This window comes from Hibiscus syriacus, unplaced genomic scaffold, assembly GCF_006381635.1.
Source record: "Hibiscus syriacus cultivar Baekdansim isolate YM2019G1 unplaced genomic scaffold, ASM638163v2 tig00006507_pilon, whole genome shotgun sequence".
Classification (NCBI taxonomy): Eukaryota; Viridiplantae; Streptophyta; class Magnoliopsida; order Malvales; family Malvaceae; genus Hibiscus; species Hibiscus syriacus.
Genome location: NW_024062101.1, coordinates 153,959 through 173,968, shown reverse-complemented (window position 1 = coordinate 173,968; position 20,010 = coordinate 153,959). Strand labels below are relative to the sequence as shown.

Sequence of the window (20,010 nt, the reverse complement as noted above, 5' to 3'; positions counted from 1 at the left end):
AGAATGAGTGTTAGACTGGGGGTATTAGGATTTTAGGGTGATTTTTTTTGGTAAAATAACCAAAATCCTAATGAAAGAGCAATCTGTGTCGTGTCAGACATTTTTAACCTCTTACGTTGTGTTTTCTTAAATTACATTTCTTGACTTTGCCATTCACATCTGTGTGCTTCACACTCTTCTTTCTATATTCTCAAGACAGCTATGTGAGTGAAAACCACTGCAGTTTTATGTTTTTACTCTTCTTCTTTCCATTTACTGATTCCCTCTCAAAATATTGGATTTTTTTGTTCACTTTCGGACTAATTTTAGCTGCAAACAGATTTCATTGCTATTATCATCTTTTGTTTGTCAGAAACAGTCAAATAAAGTGCGTGATGGTGGTTTTTTTTAGTGTGGTTTTACGTTCAAGAAACAATAATGTCGGCGGCCACCGGGAGCCACCTCTAACTTCTATTTCTCCTCCTCCTCTCCACCATTACAACGACCACTTCTCTCTGTTATCATCACCGTTTGCTTCACCAGCCTTTTCTGCCTTTTACTTCCTTTCCACCAGTCTATCCTCCTCCTAGCGCTTCCACTTTCCCCTACCGGGACCGCAGTCTTATCATAGCCAGCAACAACAACCCAAATATCCTTTCGCCACCACTCCCCCTTCCACTACTCAAAAGCCTTTCTTTCCTTCATTTTCTTCCCCTCCGCCGCTTCCTCCACCATCCTCCACATTACCAACATTTCCCGCCAACATCTCCTCCTGCTCGTACCCCATTCTCTCTCGCCCTCGTCCCACCACCGACAAATCATCCTCATCTCCCTCTCTTCAGCCCTCCTCGCGGCCGCCGTCATCCTCTCTCTCGTCGTCCTCACACTCTTCTTCCGCCATCATAACAGCCAGAACACTTCCTCCGACGATAAAGCTTCCCTTTCAGACTCCATGCGCTTATTCCCTCCCAACATTCTCACCTCAGATGCCTCCCAAAAGCCTCCGGCTCCACAACCACCAAGCTATGTCTTAACAAACCGCAACTCGGAGTTTCTATACTTAGGAACACTTGTCAACTCTACAGTAGACCCAGAAACAGCTATCCTTTCTAGCAATAGAGGTATCAAGCTGGGAGTTTCGTCTTCTCCATATCAAAAGCTTGGCTCCCCTGACCTGAATTCATTGCCCCATTGCCAAAAGTCCAAACTCTTCAAAGCGGAGAACAGTTTCTCCAAACTGAACAAATGGGTAGTTTTGAAAATAATATTGAATATGAAGAAGATGAGTTTTTTTCGCCAAGAGGGACTGAGCTCTTGGAAAGCCTATTAAAGATGGCTCCAACCGAAGAAGAAGAGCTTAGACTGAAGGAGCTCAATGATGAATCCCCTTTTAAGCTAGGTCCAGCCGAGAAATTCCTCATGGTTGTGCTCAACATACCTTTCGCCTTCAAGAGGGTCGATTCTTTGCTCTACATCGCTAATTTTGACTCTGAAATTGAGTACCTGAAAGGGTCTTTTGAAACTTTACAGGTAAGTAATATTCAAAGCCTGATGCTTGGATTTAACCCTATGGTTGTAATCGTTGCATCTGTTGAGAGTCTCTATGTGGTATTACACGTAGTTTGCTCAATGCTATATCACTTGTAAATGAGATTTGGTCATCCTCGGGTGGATGTCAACTTAAGGATTGGGGAAATAGAGGACTGTTGAACACCAGTATTTGCATTGAAAATATTCAGAATAAGTGCCGAGAAGGAAGAAAAGACTTTTGTCGTAGCCGGTTTTTGTTCGGGCACGAAATTTTACTTGACGGAAAAAATGATGTGAATAAATAGTTTTTAAAATGTTTAAAGAGTCGTCATCGGCCTTTTGGGTTAGGTTGGTCGAATACTTAAAAATTATCTTTTAAAAGAGTTTTTAAGAAAAATCAGTTAAAAAATAAATTGGTCTGCGTTTTAACCAAAAATTCGTTCTTTTTTATAATAAAAAGGGATTCGTGGTCCATTACGTTTGGGGAAGGATTAGCACTCCAAAACGCCCAAAATTAGTACTTATTAATTATAAATTGTCTCTATTTTTAGAAATTTAAAAATTTCAAGATATATTTAATTTATATTCTTGTTGTTTTAAATTTATTACTATAATTTTAAGAAAATCTATTAATATAAATATATCTCTATTTTTTATAAATAAGATATTTATTTACTTAGAAATATCAGAAAAAGACTTCTAGGTGCTTTAAGACAGCTCTTTTCTTCGATATTAATAAATAAATAAATATTAAAAATGTAATAATTATTCATAAAAATAATTTAAATAAAACTAAATTATAATTTTTAAAATACCAGAATAGGACATCCAGTTATATTAAAAATGCCATTTTCTTTGATATTGAAAAATAAATAAATATTAATAAAACCTTTTCCTAATAATCAAAATATATATAATTTATAAAATAAGGATATTTATTTATTTAAAAATATTTGAATGGGACATCTAGTTGCTTTAAGACTGTCCATTTCTTTGATATTAAAAAATAAATATTATTAATTTATAAAATTAATCAAGTAATATATATTAATATGATTAAAATAAAATAATAATAATTAAAATATTGAATTAAACATATAAATTTAAAATATAACTAAACAATGACTAAAACAAATAGAATTAAAACTATAGTATATTAAAATATAAAAAGTAATAAAACTTGTAGTTAAAAATAAATTAGAGTATTAAAAGTAGTGATTAAATTATAAAATATTAAAATTAAAGGCTCTAGTTTGAAATATTATGAAAATTAGGTGTTACTAACATAATTAATCCTTAATTAATTAATTCCATATCAAAATAAAAGTTATTAAAGTTCTAGGGACTAAATATGGTATTTACCCGAAGTATATATAAGTATACGAATAAGGACTAAAATAAAACAAAATAAAATTCAAGAACAAAATTAAAATAATTAAAAGTATGATACGAGTGACCAAAATGGAAAGTCTCGAATTTCAAGTGACTGCGGAAATAATTTTCCCAAAAGGAAAATTATACATATACCCTCCCCAAAACGGCGTCGTTTGGGAGAGGGTATATAAACCCTTTTAGCCGGCCAAAATGGCTTCATCTCTCTCATTTTCTCATATCTTCTCTCTCTCTAAATGAGAGAACAAAAGTTCTCTGCCTTCTCTCTAAACCGGAGAGAGTTCGACCACCTTCCAACAGCCACGCTCCGACCGATCGTCGCCGTTAACATCGCCGTCGACCATTGCTTCCGGTGGTCGGAAACTAAAAAAAGCCCCTCATAAGATAAATCGGCACTCCCTAAGATCGATTCCGACTCCCGTTTATCCTAAAATCCCCTAGGATTTTCTAAATCTAGGTTTTATACCTTCGGGTTTCTAATGATTCGATGGCGGTTTGGGTTTCCGATGAGGGTAAGCTACTCCACTCTCTTCTCTTCTCTTTTTGCTTTCTATTTTCTCTCTTATTTGTACTGTTTGGTGCGTATTTTTGCTTGCTCTATCTCCCCGTGTCTGTTGGTTGCTTCCTCCCCTCTCTTTTTTGCAGGTGTGGTCGATGGTTTTTATAACCATCGATGGTGTGGCTCTTGGATCGGTCCCATGGGTGAAGTCGGTGAGTCATCGAATTTGTGGTGACTCACCCTTGAACATTGACGTGTGGAGGGCAGTTGGGCCTTATGGAGCCTTCATCAGAGGCAGCGGTGTCATGGTTGAAACATCTGGCAGTGGAAGTGTCGACCGCGTCGGTTGGAACACTTGGCAGCAAAGGAGGTGTCGGTTGAAGGTGGCTGCTGGAAATAGCTGAGGCGGCGGCACTACGTGGCCCTAGGGTATGATACCCTAGGGTTTTTATCTGGAGGGTTCTGGACCATTGGATCTTGTCAGATCCAACGGTTGCTGATGTTGGCGGTTGATACACAAACCCTAATTAGGTTTCCTTTAGGTTTATGGATCTGGGCCGGTCACATTTGGGCTTTATGATTTGTAAAACGGACCTGTAATATTTATTTAATAATAATAATAATAAAAATAATAATATATATAATATATAATAATAATAATAATAATAATTTTAATAATAAAAAAACAAAATGAAAAAAATAGTGTTTACAGTTGCCCCTCTTTGCTTATTCTTGTGTTAACAAGAATAGATCAAAGACAAAAAAACAATAATTTTTTCATTTGGCTTCTTTTGAGTAGGATGGTAATGTTGAAAACATTCTGCCTAGAGGTCTTATGAATGACCCAGAGGTCTTATCATCTTGCACTATAGGTCTTATAGATGACCCAGAGGATTTAAGATCAAGAAACCTTTGAAAATTAGTTTCTTAAAAATCTCATTTGAGAACATCCTGCACTGTAGGTCTTATGGATGACCCGAAGGTTTTGAAAACATCATGCACTGAAGGACATACAGATGACCCGAAGGTTTTTGATAACATCATGCACTGAAGGACTTACAGATGACCCGAAAGTTTTTGATAACATCATGCACTGAAGGACTTACAGATGACCCGAAGGTTTTGATAACATCATGCACTGAAGGACTTATAGATGACCCAAATGTTTTTGATAACATCATGCACTGAAGGACTTACAAATGACCCGAAGGTTTTTGATAACATCATGCACTGAAGGACTTACAGATGACCCGAAGGTTTTTGATAACATCATGCACTGAAGGACTTATAGATGTAGGAAATAGTTTACTAAGTAAGAAACTATAGAAATCGTTTTCTTACTATTTAACAATTTCATTTTCAGAAAAGATTGAATGAGAAACTATGGAAATCGTTTTCTCATTATTTTTCAAAATAACATTTTGATTGGGTAACATGCCCCAACCTCAAGATAATGCTCATTATTGTGGACTGCGTCCATCTATTCTTCAGATGTTGGCGTCTCCTGATGTGATTTGAATTCTACCTTTTTCTTGTAAGGTATTTTTCATTATGAATCTTCTTGTTCATACGAAGATCTGTAAAATTTCATGTTTGAATGCACTCAGATGTATCAATGTAATGCATTGTCTATTGTGTAAATGATGTTCTTATGAATGCATGAATGTTGATGCAATCTTCATTTGACTTCAAAGTGGTGAACCTGGTCTTCCTTCATTTGATCTTTTATTGCCAGGGTTACCTTTGGATATCAGTGTAGCAACCCATGCCATAAAGCTGAAGAATCATCTGATCAATCTTGTATCTTTGTATCTTCTTTGCTTGCATTAAAAAATTAGAAGAAATGTTTCATTTATGAAAATCTTGCCGTAATCAGAATTATGACCTTGATGCCCCATTTTTGTCTTTGATAACATCTGCTTTCTTTGTTTGGACTTGTGTAGAAATCCAATAAAGCTTTCATCTTTGAAAAGCGAATCTATCATCTTTGAGGAATGTAGATGTAGATATGCCTAACTCAGCAGAGATTAATTAGGAGATCAGCGTCTGTTTTGATTTGACTCTTGCAATACACTATAAGGAGGATGTATCCTAATTCTTTTCATGTCTCCACATCTAATCAGATCTCGAACAACAACATGTCATTCAACTTTAGTTGGCTCCACTAGTTTCTTGTTGTTAAAAAAATTCAGTTTCCCTTTTGTGGAAAGAAATCTTCATCACATCTCACTTCTAACCTTGAGGTTGAAGAAGACAAACTTCATCTTGGCTCAATAAATGGAAACACCATATGATAGCAACATTGGTTCAGCACCATAATCATTGGTTCGTAAAATACGTAACCATATATTCATCATTTCTTGTGGCTTCTACCCGGATTTTCGTAAAGCTTTTGATAACACGTTCATCCATTTCTGTGACTTCTGTACAGATATTCATAAAGCATTTGACAACACATTCATTTTTCCTTGTGGTTTCTGCACAAATGTTTGTAAAATATTTGACAATACATTCATCCAGTTGTGGCTTCTGCACAGATTTCTGGTTAATGAAGCTCTTTGCACAATATTCAAAGCTTTTGTATAATGTCACAAGACCACTTGAGAACAAAACTCAGTGGGAATAGAAGTGAGATGTCGGTGCGTTTCATAATAAAAATGTTTGTCAAATTCACAAAATATGTTAGTGCTGAATTGAATAAGAGATGCCAACTGATATTGATATTATCTCGGGCAAGGGTCAGTATGATACTGATCATGTTTTCTTCCATAATGAGTGTTGTAGGAAATAGAAACACATCAATTATAGGAGCCATGTACAGAACGATATCCATGGAATTCTTGCCGCTGGGGATGAAACACACATGATAAAACCAAAATAGATGAAAACTCAATTCACCCTGGCTGGAAATGATAACCCCAGTAACAACGGGAATAAGAATAACACAAGTTGAACCTCTTTATTCAATGTCATCAAGTAAATAAAAACTGATGTGAAAAACAGCTTTGTAATCTCAACAGTATGGTTGAAACTAACTGCCAGAAACCTCAAAGAAATATGTCCAATCATTACTGACACACAAAAGACCAATAGTAATGTAGCTTACAAAGAACACGCTGTCATGTGACACATGGTCAAGAAGATTGGGTATTTGAAACCATACTTGCTGAGTATATATTTGTTTAACAATATGATCCCAATGTAACTGCCTGATGAACGAAGCGGTTATGTATAGTCAGCTCTACTGTCACTGCTTTACCATTTTCGTTCTTCATTCCTTTTCTGTCTTATTGGAAATATTTGCTCAAAATTAATGATCTTTTTACAAGAAGATATGGGTTTTCAGTATGCTCCAGCATTTACTGATATGAACGTTCAAAATGCATCAGCATTCCTGATTCTGATTGAGATGGATTTCCAGCATGCCCCAAAATTTGCTTCTTGTTGATGTGAGTTTTCAAAATGTCCCACATGGATCTGTCTGAAGTGACCTTTAAAGTTCCCCAACATTTGCTGATTCAGATGTCAAAAGTGTGCTCAACATTACTTCTTGCTGAGATGAGCCTCTATGAATGCCCAAATATTCATATTACTATGAGCCTTCAAAATGCCCCACCATTCTATTTCTGGTTGAAAGGGGCTTTCAAGATGTTCCTCATGGATCTGTCTGAATTGGGCCTTAAAAATGCCCCCAAGCTTTTAAACTGTAAGGCTTACTTTCAATGTTTGTTTGATTTCAATATCATGATTCCCACGAGGTCCAGTTTTGACAATGTACTGTTGTGGGTACTCGTGGCTCTATCTGTGCCCGAAATCTGTTAATCTTGAATGCTCTCATTCCATGCAACATGTTGATTCTAATAACTCATCTGATTATGAAGTGATTTTTCAGGATGATTTCACAGATATTTATAGTTCTTTTGATATCGAGGAAATCCTGAATTCTGATTCTGATGAGGAGAGTAAAATGTTATACTTGACGAAAATGGAGTACTCAGATGCTAAGTCTTCAATAGTCATAGAGATGTGGTCAGGATTCATCAATTGCAGAGTTGACAGATTTTATATGTGCTGCTCAAATGGCTAAGGCTGCTGACGCATTTCTTCCGGTAGAAGATAGGAAGCCATTATGCAATGATCCCAATTACAAGAAAAGGTGAAACTTGGGATATGATTTTCTTAGAAAAAGAGGAAGCAGAGGTAGGTTGAAAAGAAGCTTCTTAATGAAGACGATCATGCAGTTCATCTTTCAAATCCAATGATTGGTTTTGGGGTTTTACCGAACCAAATCAGATAACTCATAGAACACTTTCAGAAGATGCTATTGGGTCTCCTTATTTCTACTACGAGAAAATGGCATTTTCTCCAATTGATGTTTGGACCGAAATGTCACAGTACTTATACGATGTAGAGCCAGAATTTGTAGATTCGAAGTATTTTTTTGCTGCTGGAAAAGAGGCTATATTCATAATCTGCCAATTGAGAACATATTCTCTTATTCTGCTTCCTCCACGCACCATACATGATATTTTTTCATTGGCAAAAAAATGGTGGCCTTCCTGGGATCCAAGAACAAAGTTGAACTATTTACGAATATGGACAGGAAGTGCCAAATTGACAGAAATGATCCGTAAGGCTCTTGAAGCTTATGACGATGAGCCACCTTCGAGTATCCAGAAGTTTGTTCTTGATGAGTGCCGAAAATGGAATCTTGTATGGGTTGGAAGAAATAAAGTTGTTCCATTTAAACCTGATGAGGTGGAAATGATTTCAGGTTTCCCTAAAAACCATATACGAGGAGGAGGATCTGTTAGAGACATGTTCCCCGGTGGTATCAATGTCCTGTCTCTTTTTTCTGAGATCAATGATGCAGAGGTTGCATTCTACTGTCTTGGCATATCCTTGAAATGTGCAAGAACTGAATGGTTATTGGTTAGAGCAATTGATGAGTAGATTTGACGGACTCGACCTTGTTGTTGGTGACATCCAGTGTAACAACTTTACCGGAAACAATAAACATCATCGGGATAGACTCGAGGATTTTTGTTGGTGTCTTTTCTTACAATGGCTGCTAAAGTGACTGCCATCTTCTGCTGCTTCAAGATACACACCTATATATCTCATTCTTCTAGGGGACATAGATTGATGGCTGGGGAAAATAATTTGTCTGGTGATGCTTATCGTTCTCAGCATAAGATAAGTGATAATCTTTCTTGATGAATTGCTAATAATGTCAAAGGAGATCGTCACTACAAATTCAATTCTCTAGACTTTCTGGCTTCTTGAACCACTTGCTTTCAAGAAAGTGAAATGCTTCATCATTATGGCCTCGTTCATTCTTTTCCTTCAGTAGAATAGGCATCGACTTGCTTCAAGGACCTTCATTATTTGAAGAGAAAATAACCTCAGTGACCAAAAATCCCATATAATATACGATTTTAACCAACTTTTTCCGGATTTGCCAAAATGACCAACAAAATCGCAATGCGATCGCTAATTCGCAACGCGATCTCCATTATCGCAAATTCGCGTTGCATTTTCGCAATGCGATAGTTGAAAATTGCGTTGCGATGATCTACAGTGTCGTTGCGATTTTCCCAATTCGCAATGCGAATAAGTAAATCGCAACGCGAATTGGGAAAATCGCAATGCGATACTGACTATCGCAATGCGATAATACAAAATCGCAACGCGATACTGACTTTTGCAACGCGATAATACATAATCGCAATGCAATTTTCAAAGTGCCATTAGTATCCTTGCCAAGTATTTTATTTTTAAATTCCAAACATGAATATTAATATATTGGAACACTGAACTGTCCACAGTATATCCCGTAATCGCAACTCATAACCTAAAACCTAAAATCACAACTCAGTCCCATCTCCATCTCTCACTCTCTCACCCATCTCCGACGAAATCCGTCCCCATCTCCGGCGAAATCCGTCTATCTCCATCTCTCAGAGCCACCCTCACAATCAGAAATGGAAAATCAACCAAATCAACCAACGAGGGTTAGTTTTTTTAATTATTTTCTTTTTGAAATTTTTGCATTATTATTAGGTTTTTCATATTGAAATTGATGATAAGTTTACTGGTAATTTCAATAATAGATTAACCATTTCACTTAGATTGCTTATTAAATCAACCAAGAATCGCAACGCGAAATGCAAATCGCAACGCGATTTTAGTTTCGCGTTGCGATTCTCTCGTTGCGATAGTCATTTTCGTGTTGCCATTTTCATTTTCAGAAACTATTCTTCTTCTGCAAATTGAAACTTGAATGAATTGCATTACTTCAACCAAAAAACAAAGACAAATACGAAATTCACAGTGTTGCATATTTAAGTTTGAAGAATAAACTACTACTATTTATGTTTATTATTGTTTTTGGTATATCTTCACAGTGTAGTTTTTGGTATATCTAATTTAGTATGTTTATTGTTTTTGTAGAACTTTTATTCGGCTCAATTGACCTTGAGAAATAAAGTCAGCCTGGCCAAAACAATTGCGTCGAAGCTTTCACCTGCACAAAGAAAAATGTTTGAGGATACATGCTTCGGGCCATGGCTGAAAGTACAACATCCCGGTGGAGATGCGATGTTGACACACCTGTTTCTTCAAACCATGACTAGAGATCTACCAGAGACTATACAACGTCGTGATGAAGAGATATGGTTTGATTTTCCACCGGCGTATACGTGTTTTGGGCGGGAGGAGTTTTGCTTAATCACCGGTCTACGCTTCGGACACGATGATGTAGGTCGGTACACTAGACACATTACCCGCCCATCATGGCTATCCCGGGTTTTTCCTGAGCTGGAGAGGCCGAGTCTACACGTAGAAGACCTGACAAGATTTTTGAATAATAAAGATGGTTTTACTCGGATGGATGACGTCGACGTTGTCCGAGTATGCCTTCTAATTCTTTTGCATGCCGGCTTTTTAGGCAGAGAGGCCAGACAACATATTCCAAATGATCTAATCAAATTGGTAGTAGACCTAAATGCGTGGAACCTGTTTTCGTGGGGCTCGTATTTATGGAAAGCTACATGGAATAAGTTATCGTCTGCCTTGGATGATCAAAAAAGTTTGCATGGCGATGGTTCCAAATACACTTTGACAGGCTTTATTTGGGCCTTTAAGGTAAGAATTTTTATATGATGTTTCCAAAATTATAAGTAATTATTTAACAATTACTAATGTTTGTTATTATATTGTTTGTAGATTTGGATATTTGAGGCCTTTCCCGCCATGAAGACATATGCAATAAAAACTTCAAATTATATTCCCAGGGCTATTTCCTGGAAGAGGAAACGGACCTTGCAATGGGAAGATTTACTACGGTATACGACAATAAATAATGTAAGTTAACATAAATACTACCATATGTTTATAAACAAGTTATTACTAGTACACGTTTAACTTTGTTTGAGCTTTTATATTGTTAGGAGGCCAACACTCCTCTACAGAGGCTGACACCCACGGAAGCTGAGCTTGCCACTGATTGGTGGCAAGCTAGTAAGCGTTTTTTTGATGGAACGGTTGATGAGCAGCCTCCACTTCGGGAGCCATCACCTCGCCCAGAGCTATCACCTCACCCAGAGCCATCATCTGATCGACCCGGCTATACATCTCCACAACGACAGCCATCACCTATTCTGTCACATCATCGAGCCTCTTCTCCACCATCACCGCAAGATAGGCGACCGGCAAAGATGCCACGACGTTTATCTCCCTGTTCTCCACCTCCACCTCAACGGGATGAGTTAGGGGAGTTACGTGATGAGGTCAATGCCTTGCGTGAGGAGGTCGGTACTTTACGCAAAGACGATGGTGCATGGCGTGTTGAGGTGTCTACATTACGCGGTGAGGTAGCCGCTCTACGTGAGATGGTAGCATCGTTGCAGAATGAGGTTCATACTCTACGCAACGAGGTAAGTTTAAGATTTTTCATACTCGTAATTCATTTGGTTGCTGCCAATACTGCTAAACTGTTTTTTTTAGTATTTGTTTTTGGTTTTGTTTTTGTCTTTTGGTTGAAGTAATGCAATCCATTCAAGTTTCAATTTGTAGAAGAAGAATAGTTTACTTTCGCAACACGAAAATGACTATCGCAACGCGGAAATGGCTATCGCAATGCGAAATGAAAATCGCAACGACAAAATCGCAATGCGAAATGAAATCGCAACGACAAAATCGCAACGCGAAATGAAAATCGCAATGCGATTTGTGTTTCGCGTTGCGATTTTGTCGTTGCGATTTTCATTTCGCATTGCGATAGCCATTTCCGCGTTGCGATTTTAAGTTTCGTGTTGCAAAAGTAAACTATTCTTCTTCTGGAATGTTTATATATGTTGTCCTTTTAAATGTTTATATAAGTGCTTACTTCTGGAATGTTATCTGAGCATTTTGTGAACTATGATAGAATAATGATTTGGGTGAATACAATGCTAGTTTGAAACATATTTGTCTTTGTTTAATATCATGTCTGTTTATTTACTAATTTATGTATTAATTTTTTTTAGCGGCCCGATAAGGTGGATGCTTTACGTCGGGTTTTCCTTGCACGACGGAGTTCACGCATCAGACGGCGTGGACGTGCTATTACGTCTCCGTTCACCCCAATGGTGCGAAGACTCTGCAAGAAGAAGCCCGACTCACCGGTCATCCCTCAAGAGTCCCCTCCAATCGTTCAAGAGGCCCCTATTCTCCCTCAAGATTCCCCCCCCCACCGTTCAAGAGGCCACTTTCATCGTTGAAGAGGTCCCTCCCACCATTCCAGAGCCCGATTCACATGGGGTAATATATCAAAGTATTGAGAAACCCCCACCGGTTCCGGACATGATGGATGAGAGTTGGCTCTCGTATGAGTTACCGGCTAGTACCCTTCCGGTATCTGAAGTGGAGAGGAGACAACTACCGAAAAATAATTGTGGATAATACCTTTTGGGCTAAGACCGCAGTTGATTTTTATCTACATGAGCGGAGCCAAGGGTGTTACACTGACATCAGCAAACTCAACGATGAAATTTTTTGTTGCTTGATCGGTCTTGGTGGGGTGTGCTATTAGGGGTTGAAGACAGTGGCTATTTGGATGGGGAGGTAAGTCTTATATTTGTCTTATATATGATTTTGATTAATTTGTTTAAAAATTAATGTAATTCACTAATATATGTATTTTTTTGTAAAACAGCATATCCATGCGTGGGTGTCACATCTACTAATAATAAGGAAGCTTAGGAAAAATAAAAAAAAAATCGCTATATACAATAATGCCGACGGCTTTTCACGCAGTTCACTTGAAGAATCAACGAGATGAATCATTTTTGTTGGGCAATGGACAAGCTAAACTTTATCCTACATAGTGGGAGGTCGATAAGGTTAGTGTTTATTTTTTAAATTTTTTAAAGGTGTTCATAAATAAGTGCGCAAATAAATGAATTATTACTTATGATCGCAGGTGTTTATCCCTGTTTTGGAACGTCGTCACTGGCTTCTCGTCCAACTTCAGCTCCCATCCCTGAAGATAATAGTGTATGACAGCATGATCAATTACATATCACTGTCTGATTTGAGAGATATTTTCAAGGGATGGAGCTCTCATTTGGCTAAATTTCTTGGATGGGATTAAGTATTGGAGTCATTCTGGACACAAGAAGCCAAAGAAGTTCAATGTCACAGTTGTCAGAGACGAGACCGCGCCACAGCAATCGCCGGGAGCCAGAGGGGATTGTGGTCCTCTCGTATGCCTTTGCTTGGCGCGTTTGACAACGGGAAGCACAGAGTTTTTACCTCCCACCGATAGAGATAGAGCTGCAGTAGGCTTGTGGTTTCGGCATTATATGGCTAGAGCAATATATTCGAGACGCTGCCTACCTGCATCCGCGTTATGAAAGTGTCCATTGTTAATTGGTAAGTCAAATGCAAGTTTTGTTAACATATATACTCCTTTTGGTTTGAAAATGTTTGGTTTCTGCAGGTTAATCCTTAAGTGAGCTGCGTGAAATGGATGTACGGGGTCACAAAGTTGTTGATTCATTGATTCAATAATTGATGAAGAAATAAGAATTATTATTATTTTTTGATTGTTTAATTGATTTGTAAAAGATGATTTGTAAATGTTGATTTGTTTAATTGATGTGTACATAATTTGTGTTGAAATGTAATAGTTGATTTGTTGATTTTCAATCTGCTTTATGTTGAAGGCAAAACAGACTATCGCAACGCGAAATGTCTATCGCAACGAGAAAATCGCAATGCGAAATGAAAATCGCAACGAGAAAATCGCAATGCGATTTTCATTTCGCATAGCCATTTTCGCGTTGCGATAGTCAAATGAATGTCTAATAAGTGATGACAACTGAAAAGATCATAGCAATGTTCAAACTCAAGTTACTAATACATGCCTAACTGAAAATGTTAAAAGTGCACGCATAAAATACACATAATGCAAGTTTTGTTAACATATATACTTCTTTTGGTTTGAAAATGTTTTGGTTAAGTACCTAGAATTCAATAATAATTGTTAAAAGTTTATGCATGTTAATCCTCGTTGCCTTTTTCATTTCGCATTGCGATTCTATCGTTGCGATTTGCATTTCGCATTGCGATGGTCAAATGATTGCCTTTCGCAACGCGATTCTGACTTTCGCAACGAGATAATACAGAATCGCAATGCGAGTTTCAAAGTTCGCAACAGGTTTTAGTTTCGCAAGCCAAATTTTTTGTGTATATATATACGCAGCAGCAACAACTCATAACCCTAAATCCCTAAATCGCAACTCATTCCATCTCCATCTATCACTCTCTCCGACGACATCCGTTCCAATATCCAACGACATCCTTCCCCATCCGGCAACAGGTCTTAGTTTCGCATCTCGTTTGTTTAGTTACAACCATGAAATCATCTAATGTTGATCATGTTTGGATAGATTTGTGTTTTGGAGGGTCATGGGAGAATGTTCATGGTGTTTTACAATATATGCCTTTACCCATGAAACTTCAACTAAAACTGTCATTAAAGAAGTTAACTTATGAAACCCTAATATTACGTGTTTCAAAGAAATTGAATTTAGAGCCCCTAAGTGGATTTAGGCTATCTTATCAGAGAAATGGTAAAGTTTATTTGTTAACCGACAATGAAGATGTTGAACGATTCATTGCTTAAATTAATGTTTCAAGTGATGATGTTACATTGTATGTTGTTGAACCTAGAAGTAGTATTGTTGGGTCAGTAGCGGGTAGTAATCAACTAAGTGGGTCTCAAAACCCACAGCCTTTCTCTAATCCAAATCCAAATCAACGTTCAGCACCAAATTCCGGTTTTCGTATTGACCAATTAGACGATGATGAGCCAAGAGAAAAAATTGTGAGTACTAGTCAGTATTCGAAATTTGATCTTGGTCAATACCCGGACTTTGATATTGGTCAATACACGGATTTTGATGATGTTTCAGAAGAAGAAACAGACCCTGCGTATAATGATTTTGATATTGGTCAATACCCGAATTTTGATGATGAAACACCCGTTGCCGAGGAAGATGTTGTTGATGATAATGAGGAGGAAGTTACGACTGTGAATGAACATGTTGAACATCCATTCTGTAATTCATATAATCCTGAAGAAGAAAAAGAAGAAGAAAAAGTCCCTGAAGAAAAGAAAATGCCACGGGAGTATAACTGGAATATGTCAGAATTACTTCAGTTACCGGAAGAAGAGTTGGCAAAGAAAGCAGTTGATTGTTACACAAAAGTTATTCGTATCAAGAAAGATGATTGTTTTGATACAAAGGAAGACTTGAAAATAGCTTTGTATACGAAATGTGTGGAAGATGGCTATCAACTAAAAGTTAACAAATCAAGCAAAGATCGTTTCGAAACAAGGTGTACGATTGACAAAAACTGTACGTGGCGTATGATTGCAAAGAGGATAAAAGATTGCGCAATGTTTCAAGTTAGGACTTTTATTGATAAACATACATGTTCAAGAACCCAAGTTTTTCCTCACCATAGACAGGCAAACAAAAAGGTGTTGGGTGGTTTTATGGCTGAGTTAATGTTTTTGAATGGCAGGGTATATCGGGGACATGAAATTATGACTGACATGAATGCTCGGTTCAAGATTAGTATATCATATTCTCAAGCTTGGAGAGCCAAATGTTATGCCTTGGAATTGTTGAGGGGGTCGCCAGAAGCATCGTTTGCCCAACTGCCGGCTTATTGTCACAATTTAAAGCTGAAAAATCCTGGGTCGGTAACTCATATCAAAACAGATAGAGATGGATGCTTTGAGTTGCTGTTTATCGCCATTGGTGCTGCGGTTAGTAAATCAATATAATTCTGTTGACTCATTTCTGTTAGTTACATGCATTTCACATTTAAATGATTATATTTCTTGTGTATATTATTTTGTAGATTCGTTCGTTTATTACTTGCATGCGCCCAGTTATTATAGTTGACGGAGCACATTTGAAAGGTCGATACCTTGGAGTAAACTTATTAGCAGTAGCCATGGATGCTAACAATGGGATATTGCCAATAGCTTACGGGGTTGGCAAATCTGAAACCTCTTATTCATGGACATGGTTTATGGGGCATCTTAGGGATTGCATAGGTCCTATTAGCAATCTGACAATCATATCCGATAGGGCAAACTCAATTGACAACGCTGTTAGAAGGTGTTTCCCAGATGCTTTTCATGGACTTTGTGGTGTTCATTGTATAGAAATCTAAAATCAAGGTCTGCTGGTATAAAAAAGCACAAATGGACATACTGGAAGGCTGTAAAGGCTTATCGGGAAGTGGATTTCAATAAGCATATAAACTGTTTAAGACGTGTTTTGCCTCAGTGTGCTCAAACACTAGAAGATGTCGGGTTTGAAAGATGGTCAAGAGTACATCAACTTGGAGCAAGATATGGTTTCATGACGTCTAATAGTGCAGAATCAATTAACGCTCTAAGTCGTCATTCCCGGAAATTACCCATTACTATGTTAATGGAGTTTTTTCGAGCCTCTATTCAACAGTGGTACTACAAGAAAAGAAACCATGCAGGTATTATTTCTTTGAATTCGTAACTTATCATATATTTACTAAGTATTATTTATTTAAATTTACAGGAACATTGGAACATCGTGTTACACCATGGACTGAAAAAAAGATAACGAAACGTGTTGTGAAGTCAACGTCATGGAGAGTTGAACCATGTTCAAACACTTTGTTTGAAGTACTGGATAATAACTTAAATGGGCTTGTCGATCTAAATGCAAGGATGTGTAGTTGTATGAAATGGCAAACATCTGGTTATCCATGTGGCCATGTTATAAAAGTTGCTCTTCATCTAAACCAAGATGATTCAAGCACATACGCTATGGATTGCTACACTACAGAAGTATATCGACAGACTTATGCCGAGATTGTCTACCCTATTTCACATCCTTATGAGTGGGACATACCAGATGACTTACAAACAGTTTTGCCACCAGCCATGGACAGAAGGCTACCTGGCCGACCAAAAAGTCACGATCGTATACCGTCTAAGGGTGAAGAGAATAAGAGATCAACATGTAGTCGGTGCAAGGAAAGTGGTCATACAAGGTTGACATGTGGATCACCAGTGCCATCACAATCATCTTTTCCTCTACCAAAATATGGATCATCATCAAAATCCAAAGCTCATATGGTGTCAAGAAAAAGGCAATCAAAATCGCAATCATCTTTAAAATCCCAATCACAACTGGCTTCACCTTTTGGGACTGTTAACTTAGGTGATTTTTAAATGCAAACGTTGTATTATGTAGATTTTATGTGTGAACTTTTAACATTTTCAGTTAGGCATGTATTAGTTGTTATCACTTATTAGGCATTCATTTGACTATCGCAACACGGAAATGAAGTTCGCAATCATCTTAATGTCTATCGCAACGCGGAAATTACTATCGCAACGAGAGAATCGCAATGCGAAATGAAAATCGCAACGCGAATATGAAAATCGCAACGCGAAAATGACTATTGCAATGCGAAATGAAAATCGCAACGACAAAATCGCAACGCGAAACTAAAATCGCAACGCGAAACTAAATTCGCGTTGCGATTTTCATTTCGCTTTGCGATTCCCTCGTTGCGAGCGATTCTCTCGTTGCGATTTTCATTTCGCATTGCGATAGTCATTTTTGCCTTCAACATAATGCAGATTGAAATCAACAAAATCAACCATTACATTTCAATCAATTAAACAAGCACAAATAAGAATTATGTTAACATCAATTAAATAAATCAACTTTTACAAATCACCTTTTACAAATCAATTAAACAATCAAAAAATAAGCAATAATTATTAGAGAAAATAACAATTCTACTATTGAATCAACTTTTGCAGCCATACATCATTTTCACGCAGCTCACTTATGAGATTAACCTGCATAAACCAAACATTTGCTCAAACAACACTTTCTACACATCTAGAACCTACAAACAGCAAATTATTGAATTCTAGGTACTTAACCAAACATTTTCAAACCACAAGCCTATAAACATACCAATTGTTTATGGACATTTTTATAACGCGGATGCAGGTAGGCAGCGTCTCGTATATATCGATCTAGCCATATAATGTTGAAACCACAAGCCTACTGCAGCTCTATCTATATCGGTGGGAGGTAGATACTTTATACTTCTTGTGATCAAACGGTCCAACGCCAAGCATACAAGAGGACCACAATCCCCTCTGGGTCCTTTCGTTTGTTGTGGTGCGGTCTCATCTCTGCTAACTGTAATATTGAGCTTCTTTGGCTTCTTGTTTCCAGAACGAGTCCAATAATTTATCGCATCCAAGTATTTAGCCAAATAAGAGCTCCATCCCTTAATAATATCTCTTAAATCAGCCAATGATATGTAATTTATCATGCTGTCATATACTATTGCCTTAAGGGATGGGATCTGAAGCTCGACGAGAAGCCAATGGTTACGTTCCAAAACAGGGATAAACACCTGCAATCATAAGTAATAATTCATTCATTTGCGCACTTATTTATGAATACCTTTAAACTCAATCTAAAATAAACACTAACCTTATCGACCTCCCACCATGCAGGATAAAGTTTAGCTTGTCCATTGCCCAACGCAAATGATTCATCTCGTTGATTCTTCAAGTGAACGGCGTTAAAAGACGTCGGCATAATTGTATACCGTGTATTTCTTTTATTTTCCTTAAGTTTCCTAATTATTAGAAGACGTGACACCCACGCATCGATATGCTTTTTTACAAAAAAAGACATATATTAGTAACTTACATAAATTTACAAAAAAAATAATCAAATGAAAATATAAGAAAAATATAAGACTTACCCCTCCATCGAAATAGCCATTGTCTTCGACCCCTAATAATACGCCCCACCAAGACCGATCAAGCAACAAATAGATATCATCATTGAGCTTGCATATGTCAGTGAAACACCCCTGGCTTCGCTCATGTAGATAAAAATCAATTGCGGTCTTAGCCCAAAGGGTGTTATCCAGAATTGTGTCCGGTAGTTGTTTCCTCTCCTCTTCAGATACCAGTATGGTACTGGCCGATAACTCATACGAGAGCCAACTTGAATCCATCATGTCCGGCACGTCAGAGGGTTTCTCAAGAATCCTACATATGACACCATGTGAATCGGGCTCTTGAATGGTGGGAGGGACCTCTTCAACGATGACAGTGGCCTCTTGAACGGTGGGAGGGGACTCTCGAGGAATGATAGGGGCCTCTTCAACGATAGGAGTGGACTCTTGAGGGATGATAGGCGAGTCGGGCTTCTTCTTGCGGTGTCTTCGCACTATTGGGGTATACGGAGACTTAATAGCACGTGCACGCCGTCTGATGCGTGAACTCTGTCGTGCAAGAAAAAACCCGACGTAAAGCATCCACCTTATCGGTCCGCTAAATAAAAATACAAATATCAGTAAATAAACAGACATGATATTTAAACAGTGAAAACAAAGATAAATACATTTCAAACTTTCAACCAAAAGACAAAACAAAGACAAATACTAACTTCACAGTGTTAAAGTAAAAAGTTTAGCAGTTTTGGCAGCAACCGAATAAATTTACTAAGCAATCTAAGTGAAATGGTTAATTTAAGTGAAATTACGAGTAAATTTATCATCAAGTTAAATATGGAAAATCTTAAACTTACCTCGTTGCGTAGAGTATGAACCTCATTCTGCAACGATACTACCATCTCACGTAGAGCGGCAACCTCACCACGTAAAGTAGACACCTCCACACGCCATGCACCATCGTTATCGCGTAGAGTACCGATCTCCTCATGCAAGGCATTGACCTCATCACGTAACTCCCTTGACTCATCCCGTGGAGGTGGAGAACAGGGAGATAGAAGTCGTGGCATCTTTGTCGGTCGTCTATCATGAGGTGATGGTGGAGAAGAGACTCGATGATGTGACGGGATAGGTGATGGCTCTCGTTGTAGAGGTGTATAGTCGGGTCGATCAGGTGATGGCTCTGGGTGAGGTGATGGCTCTCGAAGTGGAGGAAGTGGAGGCTGCTCATCATTCGTGCCATCAAAAAAACGCTGACTAGCTTGCCACCAATCAGTGGCAAGCTC

At 37.8% G+C, this 20,010-nt stretch overlaps 1 protein-coding gene across 1 annotated transcript in view; it reads left to right on the top strand.

The window, feature by feature from the left end:
- The first annotated feature begins 931 nt into the window (after positions 1–931).
- LOC120200723 (formin-like protein 1) overlaps positions 932–20,010 on the top strand; it is a 29,940-nt gene continuing 10,861 nt past the window's right edge. The window contains exons 1-2 of the mRNA XM_039201487.1: positions 932–1,100; positions 1,181–1,509. Coding sequence (XP_039057418.1) covers positions 932–1,100; positions 1,181–1,509 — 498 coding nt within the window. The remainder of the gene's footprint in view (positions 1,101–1,180; positions 1,510–20,010) is intronic.